This window comes from Hibiscus syriacus, unplaced genomic scaffold (genome assembly GCF_006381635.1).
Source record: "Hibiscus syriacus cultivar Baekdansim isolate YM2019G1 unplaced genomic scaffold, ASM638163v2 tig00012370_pilon, whole genome shotgun sequence".
Lineage (NCBI taxonomy): Eukaryota > Viridiplantae > Streptophyta > Magnoliopsida > Malvales > Malvaceae > Hibiscus > Hibiscus syriacus.
Window position 1 is genome coordinate 877,373 of NW_024062270.1, and position 15,532 is coordinate 892,904.

Below are 15,532 nucleotides of genomic sequence, written 5' to 3' on the forward strand. Positions count from 1 at the left end.
ACAGTGTTGCAAATTTTAGTTTCAAGAATAAACTACTACTTTTTATGTTTATTGTTTTTGGTATATCTTCACAGTGTAGTTTTTGGTATATCTAACTTGGTATGTTTATTGTTTTTGTAGAAATTTTTTTCGGCTTCATTGACATTAAGGATAAAGTTAGCCTAGCCACTACAATTGCTTCGAAGCTTTCACCTGCACAAAGACAATTGTTTGAGGAAACCTGCTTCGGGCCATGGCTGAGAGTACAGCATCCGGGTGGAGATGCTAATTTGACCCATTTGTGGCTTCAGACCATGACATCAAATCTACCCGACAGTATACAACGTGGTGAGGAAGAGATATGGTTTCATTTTCCACCAGCGTATACTTGTTTTGGGCGGAAGGAGTTCTGCTTAATCACTGGTCTACGATTCGGACACGATGATGTAGGCCGATACACTCGTCATATCGCCCGCCCATCATGGTTATCCCGGGTGTTTCCGGATGAGTCAATGGAGAAGCCGAACCTACACGTCGACAACCTGAAGAAATTGTTTAATAAGAAAGCTGGTTTCACTCGGATGGATGACGTCGATGTTGTCCGAGTATGCCTTCTACTACTTGTTATGCCGGCTTTTTAGGCAGAGAGGCCAGACAACCTATTCCTCGGGAGCTAATAATATTGGTAGAGGACCTGAATGCATGGAATCTGTTTCCGTGGGGTTCGTATATATGGAAAGCTACCTGGACTAAGTTGTCTACTGCCTTTGATGACCGCAAAAGTTTGCGTGGCGATGGGTCGAAATACACTTTGTCAGGCTTTGTTTGGGCCTTTAAGGTAAGAATTTCTATATAATGTTTCTAAAATTATAATTAATTATTTAACAATTACTAATTTTGTTATTATATTGTTTGTAGATTTGGATATTCGAGGCTTTCCCCAGCATGCGTACATATGCAATAAAAACGTCAAATGATATTCCCAGGGCTATTTCCTGTAAGAGGAAAAATCTGTTGGATTGGGAAGACTTAATACCATATGCGACAATAAATAATGTAAGTTAACACAAATACTTCATATAATATATAAACAAGTTATTAATAGTAGACGTTTAACTTGTTTGAGTTTTTATATTGTTAGGAGGCCAACATTCCATTACAAAGACTGACACCCACGGAGGAAGAGCTTGCCACTGATTGGTGGCAAGCTAGTCAGAGTTTTTCTGATGGCACGGATGATGCATCATCCACTTCCTCCAATTCGAGAGCCATCACCTCACCCAGAGCCATCACCCGATCGACCCGACTATACACCTCTAGAACGAGAGCCATCACCTATCCCGTCACATCATCGAGCCTCTTCTCCACCATCACCTCATGATAGGCGACCGGTAAAGAGGCCACGACATTTATCTCCTTGTTCTCCACCTCCACGGGATGATTACGTGATGAGGTCAATGCCTTGCGTGAGGAGATCGTACTCTACGCGATAACGATGGTGCATGGCGTGTGGAGGTGTCAACTTTACGTGGTGAGTTGCCGCTCTACGTGAGATGATAGTATCGTTGCAGAATGAGGTTCATACTCTACGCAACGAGGTAAGTTTAAGATTTTCCATATTTAACTTAATGATAAATTTACTCGTAATTTCACTTAGATTAGCCATTTCACTTAGATTGCTTAGTAAATTTATTCGGTTGCTGCCAATTCTGCTAAACTGTGTATTCTTTAACACTGTGAAATAGTCTTTGTCTTTGTTTTGTCTTTGGTTGAAAGTAAATTTGTTCGGTTGCTGCCAATTCTGCTAAACTGTGTATTCTTTAACACTGTGAAATAGTATTTGTCTTTGTTTTGTCTTTTGGTTGAAAGTAAATTTGTTCGGTTGCTGCCAATTCTGCTAAACTGTGTATTCTTTAACACTGTGAAATAGTATTTGTCTTTGTTTTGTCTTTGGTTGAAAGTAAATTTGTTCGGTTGCTGCCAATTCTGCTAAACTAATACCCTGAAGTCAGTATTTGTCTTTGTTTTGTCTATTGTTGAAGTAATGCAATCCATTCAAGTTTCAATTTGCAGAAGAAGAAATAGTTTACTTTCGCAACACGAAACTTAAAATCGCAACGAGAGAATCGCAACGCGAAATAAAAATCGCAACGACAGAATCGTAACGCGAAACCAAAATCGCAACGACAAAATCGCAACGCGAAACCAAATCGCATTGCGATTTCATTTCGCGTTGCGATTCTCTCGTTGCGATTTTCATTTCGCATTGCGATTCTGTCGTTGCGATTTTCATTTCGCGTTGCGATTTTGGTTTCTCGTTGCGATTCTCATTTCGCGTTGCGATTTTAAGTTTCGTGTTGCGAAAGTAAACTATTTCTTTTCTTGTAAATTTAAATAAACAATACTTAGTAAAATATATAAATATGATAAGTTACGAATTCAAAGAAATAATACCTGCATGGTTTCTTTTCTTGTAGTACCACTGTTGAATAGAGGCTCGAAAAAACTCCATTAACATAGTAATGGGTAATTTCCGGGAATGACGACTTAGAGCGTTGATTGATTCTGCACTATTAGACGTCATGAAACCATATCTTGCTCCAAGTTGATGTACTCTTGACCATCTTTCAAACCCGACATCATCTAGTGTTTGAGCACACTGAGGCAAAACACGTCTTAAACAATTTATATGCTTATTGAAATCCACTTCCCGATAAGCTTTTACAGCCTTCCAGTATGTCCATTTGTGCTTTTTTATACCAGCAGACCTTGATTTTAGATTTCTATACAATGAACACCACAAGTCCATGAAAAGCATCTGGGAAACACCTTCTAACAGCGTTGTCAATTGAGTTTGCCCTATCGGATATGATTGTCAGATTGCTAATAGGACCTATGCAATCCCTAAGATGCCCCATAAACCATGTCCATGAATCAGAGGTTTCAGATTTGCCAACCCCGTAAGCTATTGGCAATATCCCATTGTTAGCATCCATGGCTACTGCTAATAAGTTTACTCCAAGGTATCGACCTTTCAAATGTGCTCCGTCAACTATAATAACTGGGCGCATGGAAGTAATAAACGAACGAATCTACAAATAATATACACAAGAAATATAATCATTTAAATGTGAAATGCATGTAACTAACAAAATGAGTCAACAAAATTATATTGATTTACTAACCGTAGCACCAATGGCGATAAACAACAACTCAAAGTGTCCATCTCTATCTGTTTTGATATGAGTTACCGACCCAGGATTTTTCAGCTTTAAATTGTGACAATAAGCCGGCAGTTGGGCAAACGATGCTTCTGGCGACCCCCTCAACAATTCCAAGGCATAACATTTGGCTCTCCAAGCTTGAGAATATGATATACTAATATTGAATCGAGCATTCATGTCAGTCATAATTTCATGTCCCCGATATACCCTACCATTCAAAAACATTAACTCAGCCAGAAAACCACCCAACACCTTTTTGTTTGCCTGTCTATGGTGAGGAAAAACTTGGGTTCTTGAACATGTATGTTATCAATAAAAGTCCTAACTTGAAACACTTCGCAATCTTTTATTCTCTTTGCAATCATACGCCACGTACAGTTTTTGTCAATCATACACCTTGTTTCGAAACGATCTTTGCTGATTTGTTAACTTTTAGTTGATAGCCATCTTCCACACATTTCGTATACAAAGCTATCTTCAATCTTCCTTTGTATCAAAACATCATCTTCTTGATACGAATAACTTTTGTGTAACAATCAACTGCTTTCTTTACCAACTCTTCTTCCGGTATCTGAAGTAATTCTGGCATATTCCAGTTATACGCCCGTGGCATTTTCTTTTCTTCGGGACTTTTTCTTCTTCTTTTTCTTCTTCAGGATTATATGAATTACAGAATGGATGTTCAACATGTTCATTCACAGTCGTAACTTCCTCCTCATTATCATCAACAATACATTCTTCGACAACGGCTGTTTCATCATCAAAATTCGGTATTGACCAATATCAAAATCATTACACGCAAGGTCTGTTTCTTCTTCTGAAACATCATCAAAATCCGTGTATTGACCAATATCAAAGTCCGGATATTGACCAAGACCAAATTTCGAATACTGACTAGTACTCACAATTTTTTCTGTTGGCTCATCATCGTCTAACTGGTCAATACGAAAACCGGAATTTGGTGCTGAAAGTTGATTGGGATTTGATTAGAGAAAGGTTGTGGGTTTTGAGAAAAACTTAGTTGATTACTACCCGCTACTGACCCAACAATACTACTTCTAGGTTCAACAACATACAATGTAACATCATCTTGTGAAACACTAATGTAAGCAATGAATCGTTCAACTCTTCATTGTCGGTTAACAAATAAACTTTACCATTTCTCTGATAAGATAGCCTAAATCCACTTAGGGGCTCTAAATTCATTTATTTGAAACACGTAGCATTAGAGTTTCATAAGTTAACTTTTGTAAAGACATTTTAGTTGAAGATTCATGGGTAAAGGCATATATTGTAAACACCATGAACATTATCCCATGACCCTCCAAAACACAAATCTATCCAAACATGATCAACATTAGATGATTTCATGGTTGTAAATTAATTTACTAAACAGACGAGCTGCGAAACTAAAACCTGTTGCCGGATTGGGAAGGATGTCGTTGGATATAGGAACGATGTCGCCGGAGAGAGTGATAGATGGAGATGGAATGAGTTGTGATTTAGGGATTTAGTTTATGATTTGCTGCTGTTGCGTAGTTATATACCCAAAATTTCAGTGTTGTGATTTACAGATTCTCGTTGCGATTTACGGATTATCGTTGCGATTTACAGATTCTCGTTGCGATTTACTGATTATCGTTGCGATTTACGGATACGCGTTGCGATATACGGATACGCATTGCGATTTACGGATACGCGTTGCGATTTACGGATACACGTTGCGATTTACGGATACGCGTTGCGATTTATGTGTTCGCGTTGCGATTTATGTGTTCGCGTTGCGATTTTCATATTCGCGTTGCGATTCTGTAAAATCGCAATGCGAATTTGTACTATCGCATTGCGATTGTCAAGAATCGCGTTGCGATTTTGGAAACTGGTTTGCGATTCTGGGGATCGCGTTGCGATTTTTATTTCGCGTTGCGATTTTGTTGGTCATTTTGGCAAATCCAAAAAAAGTTGGTTAAAATCGTATATTATAAGGCATTTTTGGTCACTGAGGCGATTTTCTCTTATTATAATCATTGCGGTTATTGCAGTCATAAAATAACTGTTTCAAATTATATTTTTATCGTTATATAACATTCGCTATTTAAATCAAGTATTTGATGAGCAAGTATATAACAAACACCACAATCACGATTCCGATCACCGCGAAAGGCATGCACATGCACCAGCATCCGCCGTTGACGCGCCTTTTCAATATCCCCAGCTTTTTCTACACTCTCTGTTACAACAATAAAACGGAACACAATTTTCTTCATAGATGAACCCTACAACAATAAAACGGAACACAATTTTCTTCATAGATGAACCCTACCTAGAATGATCCAAGCATAATCATGTATTCAAATACTGCAATGCTGTTCCCATGACATGGCATGACATGTTCTCTGCATTAAACTCATTACCATCATATGAAAAAGTATGATGCATGCCGCTTAACCGGAACGATATTCACCGATAGACCGGATCGAATGAATGATTAAATGTATTAGGAAAGCATTCATTTATCTTAATACAGCAAGTGTTTTTACCTGCAGGTGAGAATCGATGACATCCACATGTTGGTCGAGGTTGTCCTGCAGGAAAGAGCGCAAGATCATGTAAAGTTTCCGAATTGCGGACGATGAATCGATTCTTTGATACGAAGAGAATGTGAAACATACAATGAGTGTAGCATGCAGATCAAGTTCTTCACTGACTGCAATTGCGATGTGCTTTGTGCTCACGATTGTTTCCTCCAGCTTCTCGAGATCCTACTCTTGCTCTGCTTGAAAACACACCGTCGAAAGTCGATAAAACTCGAGCGGTTTTACATAGTAGTAGGAAGTGAAATAACTTGCCTTTCATTATTTGGCGTTGAAGACCGACCAGGCCGGAGTTATCCAAATCAAGTGTTCTACTCATAGCATCTGGCTTAGTTTCCGTCCCCAGCTAGGTATCTCTGTTAGTAATGTTTGACATGTTGAATGCAGAAGCCATCTGATTCGCTTTCGATCTCAAGTTCGAAGCCATGTCCTTGTGACAATTCATCTCCTTCTCTGTTCTGAAACCCGGATTATTGATCACGATAAAACGTATTCGAATTAGCAATCGAACACACGGATATATCGTTTTATAAATGCCCTAAAAGACATTATTAGAACACTAATCCAACACCAATTCCCTCCTATGAAGATGACTTACAATGGCTTCCCGGGAGGGCTAGACAAAAGGGACTGCAATCCGTCAAGTCGAGTCCCTAAGATTGTAATCTTCCTTAGGATAGCTGATGCGTGACGCTGCCTTTCCGGTCCCAGCGCAGGCTGTGAACTCTTACCGGATATCATGCCATTGATATCATCTGCAATTTTCACAGCTTCATTGTATTCTTTCATCCATGTGTGAAGAAGATGCCATTAGCCTTACACAAAGCAATAAAATGGACTTAATATATAACAAAAAAGCATAAATTTATACACTTGAACATCATCAAGAACAATTACAGAAAGAACAGATAAGAGCTAACTTAGCTACTTTAAGCTTGCAAAGTCTATCAATTTTAGTTTAAATGAAGCTCAATTCTCTGGGGACAAAAACCCTATATTTAGTGGCTTCCTTAATTGATCTTCATAAAACAAGAGCCTTTTTAATTTACTAAAAAGGGGCTAAAAGGGGGAAACTTGATTAAAAACCCATTAACGAAATGCAAACTTTCCAGTACTCAATGAAATTAAACAAAAACCCATACCATAGAAAGGCAAATTTTAATCTAAAAAAGATGAAATCCAGGAGGATCTTACAATGATGAGAAGTAAAATTGGATCAGCTTATTTATTAAACCCAGAAAGTTGGAAGTTTTAAAGATAGAATTGATTAATATAATTGGCATCAGCTAATATTTTTTATAGAGATGGAATTTAGGAGGGGAATGGAACGAATGCTAATCGACAGAGGCCATAGTCGACATTAACAAACGGCCAAGTCCAGGAATTATTTGCTTCCTTGTTTCTTCTTATCTTTTAATCCAATGAATTTATATAATCTCAAATCAAACCATATATATATATATATATATATATATAATCAGTCGAATAGAAAAGCCACATAATTCATTTTCTTTGCAGAGGCATTTGGCACAGCAACAATCCAGAGAAGATTGTTCGTGCATGTCAAATTTAAGGAATCCAAAAGGGTAGCCATTGTGTTTGAATTAAAGCCTGAAAGGGGTTTTCCTAAGGTTGATAATAAGCAAGCCGGTTTATTTGACAGCAAAACCAATCGGTCGGAAATGTGAAACGAGAGATGAATTTGGACCTAGAATGTTGGTGAAAGTACAGTATGGCTTAAGAAGACACATTTTTAGACGATGTATAAGACAACTGGAATCATGTTTCAAACAGCAGCAGCTTCATCTTCGTTTTCAGAAAATGCATATTGGCAAAAACTGGAAACCTGCATTCGGACAATAAGGTCTCTTATGTACCAAAAAGTTACACAAAGGGATATCAGTGAGGGAATGTACAAAATTAACTCTCTTTATCAACCATTCTTCAATGTATCTCGAGTCCAACATTTAACAGTTAGTAAGGAATGTTCAAATGTTGAAAGAAAACAATTTCTCGTAGCAGCTCTGATTAGATTAGATCGACATATAACACGAATTTTCCACTAAAACCAAGAAAAAAAATATTTGAACAACTTTAATGGAAAAATGGATGATAATTCAAGAAGAGGAGACTTTTGGTTGTTCCTTTGTCCCCATCTTTTCCTCATGGGCCCGTAGGTCGGAGTACGAATTTAATGGCACCAACCTGGTAATCCTACAGATGATCAAAATCTGAAATCGGGATCCACATCCATTGCCCAAGCAAACTTTGCCAGAAGAGACTTGTTGAAAATCTGTGAAGCAACATATGATAGGCAAATGAACCTCGGTTGAATAATGTGTCATTCCAATAGTGAGATTTGGATAGTAGATATGGTTTACCTTCTCGATGGGAACTTCATGTCGCTTGCACCATGCAACCGTGATCCTAGGGTCAAGGTAATTGATTTTGGATGTGCCCAATGCCACAGTTTTCAGATCCTCTTTAGTTTGCATGTCCCGTTCCATCTTCTCGATCTTTGCATTTGTTTGTGCAATCTTTTTCTGTATCCTGCATCAAACATGAATCAACAAAGGAGTTGGTAAGCAAAAATTTGTATGGAAGGCTTAACAAAAATGGGAATGAGCTATTATACGCATCAGGAGTCAAGTTTCTCTTCTGCTTCCCATCAGCATCCTTCAATGGCGGCTTCCCTTTCTTAGCTCTATCCAAATCAGTTTTTAGCTCTTTTAGAACATCCTACAAGCAATACAAAAATTGTCAGCCCAATGGTTAAAATGGAAACGCACCAATTCCCAAAATAAAATGTTTAAATTTGAAACCACTCATGTCAGTCACATTTCCCGACAGAGGTATGGGAATATAACCCTCAAAATACATGTAAAAACTTGGAAGTTTTCCAGGAAATTTCTAGAAGAGTAATTACCTTGAGTTCTGTTATCTTCTCTGTCAACCTTGACATCTGTGCACTATGAGATTTCGAGATACTACGTTGATGATTACAAATGATGGCAACCTGAAGCAAGAACAATCAAAATTCTAGTTACTGAAAAGTTAAAATAGATAACTTCCTCGGCTTAGCATCTAGCCAGAAACAGTCCTTACCTCTTTGTTTGCTCGCTGATAAATTACTACTTTTTCTGCCACATCCCCATCTTTGGTTTCTTTATTTAACTGTAATTTTAACCAAACACGGAAAATAGGAAAAGTGTTAAAAAATTACACTACAAAACCACAATTGCATGCATCAATCAAAGTGTTTGCCCACTACATTGAAAGCCCTCATAAGTTGTTTATATATCACTAGAACCATTATGATCCAATAAATTTGTCTCACATACTGATGTCTCACAACCAGCTAAGCACACATGCATAATAGAGTCAAATGCATGTATGTCATGCTATATGCTGGCATACCATATCATCCAATGTGATGGAAGCATTATAGGTACGGAAGACTTTTGCTGTAAGACCAGGCATGAGTTCCTTCAGATGAGCATTTAGTTTGCTTGTATCAAGCTCATCAAAAAGATCATCAGTTTTGCTTTTCCCTGCATAAAGGAGAGATCACACTCTTCAGCTCAAGTCATATCGTACATGAGAATTTTAACCACATGTGGTCAACAACTAACCAGTTTGAAACTGCCCAATTGCTTTGTACACAGGAAGCTCTACCTCTACCGTGTTCACATACTGAATTGAGTCTTTACCGAGGAAGTCAAACTAAAGATCAAAACAAAAACAAAAATGTCAAACATTAATATTGACTAGCAGGTAAATGACTAGCTGCCATAGAATTCAACAAACACAAATTTCCAAGCCTAATAACAAATGCATAATTGCATATTAACCAAAACTAACCAGTTTTAAAAAGCAGTCTTACAAAAATTACACTCATTCCAACAAGTTACCAAAGAATACTGAATACCTCTTCTTGGAGCATAATCCGGCCTTACCTTCAACTTATTTGGAGGAATACATTCCACATTTCCTACTTTAAGCGTGCAGCAACCTACAGTATCAGCTTCATCGTCATCCTGCATATGGACAAATCAGCTCAGACCTTTTATTTCCTCATTGAATTCAACCCTACCCACAGTTAATGTATTTGCGTACAAATCAAAGAAGCAGAAGATGGATTACACATGGTAGAAATGATATACCTTCTCATTACCAGCCCTAAGAGCTAATTTATCAATAAGATATGTAGCAACAGCTATTTGTCTCTTTGTAACATCTTTTGCCGTAAAATCCTTGGTATAGGCTGCTCTGATGTTCTTGATATAATCCTGCATTTAAAGCACATATATCCATTCATAGATGGTTCACTACATAAAAACTAAAAGTGCCATCATATTGGTTATTACCTTCAGCAGCCTTGCTTTCTCATATTTCTCCTTGTCACTTTGCCCCTTCAAAGAACTACTGGCTGCCAAAAATACATATTTGAATTCTCTCGGATTAATGGGATCATTCCAGAAAGCTAACCATGTAACAGTATTGTCGTGTTTTATATCTTTCCATCTGCCAATCGAACAAAAAAGTCCCAGAATTAAGATAACTACATAATAAAAAAATTCCAATCTTTTCATATATTCTAAAAAATAAACACACTGACTCTTAAGTCTTAACCTTTCACCAGGGATTGGGCATTCTGGGATTGGGGCATCCTTTCCAATATTAATGGTAATGTCACATGGACGAATACGCCTTTTCAACTTCCCCATCTGATAAACAACAATAAATTGAAATAGCTTAATATAAGAATCCCATAAACTGAACATTCAAACTAAAGCGTAAAGTTTTCTACTGCTTTAAAGTAATGAAACATGTCACCAATACCTTTGGATGCTCTCCTCGACCTCGGAAAAGCCCAGGTGGTTCAACTCTGAAATTTCCTACCTGCAATCAAAACAATCTGAATTAGAAAAAGGAATGTGAAACAATTGAAAGAAAGCTATTACATTTTTTGTAGACTTTGGTACCGGCGGAAGAGGAGAAAGAAAAATTGCATTACTCTCCAAAACCAGGTTAGAATGAGGATAGGCAAAAACAAATTAAATGAAATCAAGAAGTAAATAAGTTTTAAAAGGGATAAATTGAATTCTACATTGAAACAAAATCTTCACCTTCTCTTTGACACCATCAACAACAGCCCACATATACTTCTCCTCCTGCTTCAACTTTTCTTCTTTCAGAGCCTTCTTCTCCTACAAAAAGCAAACATGCTCAATAGATATAAAACTTCATGATATTATTATGAGTTTACTTTGAAGGAACATGAAGCAATTAAATATTCAGGTTGTTAGACAGATGTACAAAAAGCTTTAGCATATCAAAGCCAAAAAATATTTTGAACCAACTTACTTCAGAACTCATTTGCTTCTTCTTCTCTTTCTCCTGCAGATGCCACTCGTATATTGGAGTGAAATCACATTTTTCCAAACCCTTAATGACATGGTTTTTCCCCAGTATCTTGCTCCAGTCGTCCCAGAAATTCTTCTTGAACTGTGGCTTACTCATGTAATCTGTATCTTGCATTACAGCAAACATTGTTGCCACCTGCAGAATGAACAGATCAGGTTAAAATAACCAGCAACAAGTCAAATGGGAACTTTGGCCTTTCATCAAATCGCAATAACAATAATGTAATTGGTTCTCACAAAAACACATGATAAGAACATATAACACTATAGATAGACAGAAAGATATATATATATATATATATATATATATATATATATATATATATATATATATATATGCATATAGAGAGATAGAGAGAGACCTCCTCTTGCTCAGAAGTGAGATCAATTGGCCGTTCATCATACAGCATCTTAACCCCATGAGGCTTGTATGGAGGTGGGAAAATGACACCATTGTGAACCAAGTTACTCCACTTTTTCTGACCATCACCAGAACTAGGTGACAGCTTCGTTGACTTACTATATTTAGAATTTTTCATTTCTTTCTTCGAGTTTTTATTTATCTTTTTAAATGATGAAGAGACAACTTTGGTCGCTTTTTGCTTCATGGAGGATGTTTTACTGTTTGATGGAGCTGGCTTCTTTATCCGCTGGGAAATTGGAATATGGTCATCATCTTCTTCATTTTTTTCTGCTTTCACTGTAACTTGCTTGGATTTTATTGTTGTAGGTGTATCTGAAATTTTTGGCTTTTTAGCATAAGACTGATCTGATGAATTGCCCTTATCAAGAGGTCTCTTATCCGACAACACAGAAGACTTCTGCTGCTTGTCCTTCATGGTAGAACCATTCTGCTGAATTTTAGAAGCCATAGGTTTCTTCTCATGAGATTCACAAGGCTTACTAATCAATGTACCCGAATTCGACTTCATTTTGAACCTTGCAGACAAAGGAGCTTCATCATCGGGATCTTCAGCAGAACCTTTTATCTCGGTCTTTGGTACCAATCGCTGTGATTGGGCAGGTGTTGAAGTGTTTGCCCCTTTGTTTCCCTGGCTTGAGATACCTTTAAGCCTTGCACTCAAAGGTTGTGAATCATCATCGTCGTCACTGTCACTGTTTGTTTCAGTGGTTTTAATTGGGGTTTTCTCTTCCTTGACAGCAGTAGACTTATTCTGCTGTGTTGCTTGTTTTGACCGATCATTTAGTGAAGTTGATGCCTTAGAATTCATTACTGGAGATCTCAATGGTGATGCCTTCACAGAAGAATTTGATGATTTTGGGCTCAAAACAGGTGATCGCACGGGAGGTGACTTGGAGGGTGGGATGGACTTGTTCAGGGAACTGGAACTTTGACCATTGAGACCTCTTGCATCAGAGGCCTGCCTCCCAGATTGTCCATCAGACCTTTGAGACAATGTCTTCTTTACTTCTGAGTTAAACTGATTTTGCTTAAAGGACGAGGTATTATTCCTCTTGAACACTACCGGCCCATCATCGTCGTCGTCAAAATCGTAAACATGCTTGGCAGGAGCCTCAACAGCCATTATCCAACCACGAACTGTGTTGGCATGTATATCAAATCGAATATCTGATTAAACAGAATTGCAATTACTTTGGAAACAAAACAGAATTTACATCTACAACACTCATAAATCGAGGACATATTAATTCAACATCTAAATAACTACACCAATTATGACAAATGCCTAAAATTCAAAAAACAACCCGATAACTGGCAGAGTATCCAGAATCCCAAAAAATAAATAAAGATTATTTCCTTTGAACCCTAATGCTTACCATACACATCGAGGTGCAAACAACCATAAAACCCTGTAAAACATCCCAGTACAAAACTAAATAGGTAACAATAACAGCATAAGATCGAACAAGAACCGACAAAACAAACCCGAGCTCCAAACAAATTCCATAAGGTAAGAAATACCCATTACTCCAAACACCCCAAATTCAAAAACCAAACTAATAGTTAGCCCAATCATCGAAAATCTGCAAAAGGAAAACGCGTTTTCCTTCAAACCATGATTATAATGATGCAAAGTTCTACCTAACTTAAAATGGCAGAAAATTTGGGCAAAAGCTTCCGATAAAGGTAAACCTAATAACCAAAAATAGACCAATTGAAGCTCCCCTTTTTTTCTCTCAGGAGAAGCAGTTCAGCTTAATTAATCAGAGCTTTTTTCTCAGAAAATTAACCGAATTGTCTAAAACAGTTAGCTTAAGATAACCTAATTCATGAAAAAATTACAAAGTTTAATGCATTTAAGCAATTGGGAAGACAGAAGATTAACCAACAAAAGATAAGTTCCCAATTTTGAGTGAAGGGAAACCCTAAACATGAAAGAAATAGGGGATAGAGAAAAGGGGTGCTGAAATTAATGGTCAAAGGAATTACCTTTGAAACAAAAGATCAAAGGTCAGATAGATCGAGCCACCCCTTCTCTATTTCTTTGTTCTTCACTTTATCTAGGGGCTTTTCCCCCCCTTTTATTGAAAAAAATAATTTTTTCCTTTGTGTTTTTTCTTCTTTTCTCTCAGATCCTGAGCTGTGTGCTAATTGCTGAAGGCTAAACTTAAAACGATGAAGTTTAACATATAGACAAAGTGTTGCAGTTTTGGTAGGGGTAGGAGAACAATGCAATCTCAATGGGCCTTTGGCTTTTAACATTTTGGTCCTCTTTAGGATATTATAGGCCTCCAGCCCATTTTGTGGCCTTTAAACTTTCGGTTAAACTACAAGTTTAGTATCTAAACTATTTCTTTTGTTCCATTTTAGTACCTAAGTTTTTTTTTCAAAACCATACCTAACTTTTTTATTAGGTTTCATTTTGGTACCCATCTTTAAAAACTTAATTATGACGTTGATCTGTCACCATAAGGTTATGTCATGTCATCATTAAAAAAAATACAATGTCATCAATTCTATTAAGTTTTTAACGGTAGGGTACACCCTACCCTTATAAAATTTTTATATATTCGATAGATTCTAGTCTAATAGTATTTTGGTTCATGTTAAAACAAGCATTTAAATTTAAAAAATATAAGAATTTATTAAATATTTAATCAAGTAGGTGCCGAACTAAAGAAGGATAATCTCATGTTCTCAAATTTTTTGGTCTAATGACAATTAAGGTCATTATAAGTTTAAATAGTTGACAAATTAGGCGTTGTCTTCTGAATTTCAAATTTAAATACTTAATAAGTCATTGTATTTTTTAAAAAAAATTAATATTTCGACCCCTGTAAATATTTAATATTGGCACTATCTTTGGTACAACAATGAAACCTAAATTAAACGTTAGATACGGTTTTAAAAAAATAAAGTTTGGACATCAAAACAAAATAAAAGTAATAATTTAGGTACTAAACATGCAGTTTACTCTACTTTTTTTAATTGGTATATATGTGTTTTAGTCCTTGAATTTTATTTTAAGGTTCAATTTGGTATCTAAACTTTTTTGTCCAATTAGATAACTAAATTATGCCTTGGTGTCCAATTTAGCTTCTATACTTTTTATTTCAATTGAGATAATCTAAACTTAACTTTTTGGTTCAAATGGATACATGAACATGATTGAATAATTCGAATTGGTTCAAATAAGTCATTTATTATAAGTACCAATTTAGATAAAAACATAAGTTCAAATATCAATTTGAACTAAAAAGTCAAGTTCATATACGACTAAAAAAACTTTAGGTACCAAATTGAACCTTAACATTAAAGTTTAGGTACCTAATTGGAAAAAAACTTTGGTACTGAATTGAATCTTGAATTTGAGTTTAAGTACCAAGATAAATATTTACCATCTAATTAATTTTTAATAAAATATTAAACTACATGTTTGGTATCTAAATTATTAGTTTTATTCCATTTTGGTACCTAAACATTTTTTTCAAAACCATGCCTAATATTTAGTGTATATTTCATTTTGGTATCCCGTCGTAAAAAAATAACGGTGGTGTTGAGTGACATAAGGTAATATCACGTCATCACTAAAAAAATAATACACATCAATCAACAATTCTGTTAAATTTTTAATATTAGGGTATCAAATCAAAATATAAACTAAATATTAAGTATGATTTTGAAAAAAAAATAATAGTTTAAGTACTGAAGGTGTTAATTGGAACCAATTTCTTCGTTTTTCTCGGCATCAAGTGGACTTAAAAAAAGGGTAAAGTACACAATTGGTCTCCGACTATATGGTACTAATCTATTAAGTCTATTGACTATTGAATATTACAAAATGGTCCTCTAACTATAGAACGTTGCTTTGTTGAGTCTTTAGAT

The 15,532-nt window shown here is 36.2% G+C and overlaps 1 protein-coding gene and 1 pseudogene across 5 annotated transcripts; both read right to left on the minus strand.

Annotated features, from left to right (window-relative positions):
- Positions 1-5,298: 5,298 nt before the first annotated feature.
- Positions 5,299-6,722, minus strand: LOC120205342 (annotated as a pseudogene).
- Positions 6,723-7,830: 1,108 nt separating this feature from the next.
- LOC120205271 (DNA topoisomerase 1 beta-like) lies at positions 7,831-13,763 on the minus strand. 5 transcript variants are annotated; one of them, XR_005524021.1, is made up of 16 exons: positions 13,169-13,187; positions 11,586-12,814; positions 11,165-11,359; positions 10,927-11,007; positions 10,640-10,699; positions 10,430-10,524; positions 10,165-10,321; positions 9,961-10,086; positions 9,754-9,834; positions 9,430-9,520; positions 9,215-9,348; positions 8,903-8,971; positions 8,724-8,813; positions 8,464-8,536; positions 8,179-8,347; positions 7,831-8,090 (listed from the first exon to the last, which is right to left on the minus strand). XR_005524021.1 is itself a non-coding variant. In XM_039205181.1 (16 exons), the coding sequence occupies exons 2-16, from the start codon at positions 12,768-12,770 to the stop codon at positions 8,022-8,024; spliced, it is 2,706 nt and encodes a 901-aa protein (XP_039061112.1). In that variant the 5' UTR covers positions 12,771-12,784; positions 13,637-13,763; the 3' UTR covers positions 7,831-8,021. The 5 variants fall into 5 exon arrangements, 4 of the variants coding, with proteins under 4 accessions (XP_039061112.1, XP_039061111.1, XP_039061110.1 ...); XM_039205181.1 differs by lacking the exon at positions 13,169-13,187 and adding an exon at positions 13,637-13,763 and having other exon boundaries at positions 8,433-8,536; positions 11,586-12,784; XM_039205180.1 differs by lacking the exon at positions 13,169-13,187 and adding an exon at positions 13,637-13,762 and having other exon boundaries at positions 8,433-8,536.
- Positions 13,764-15,532: the final 1,769 nt, after the last annotated feature.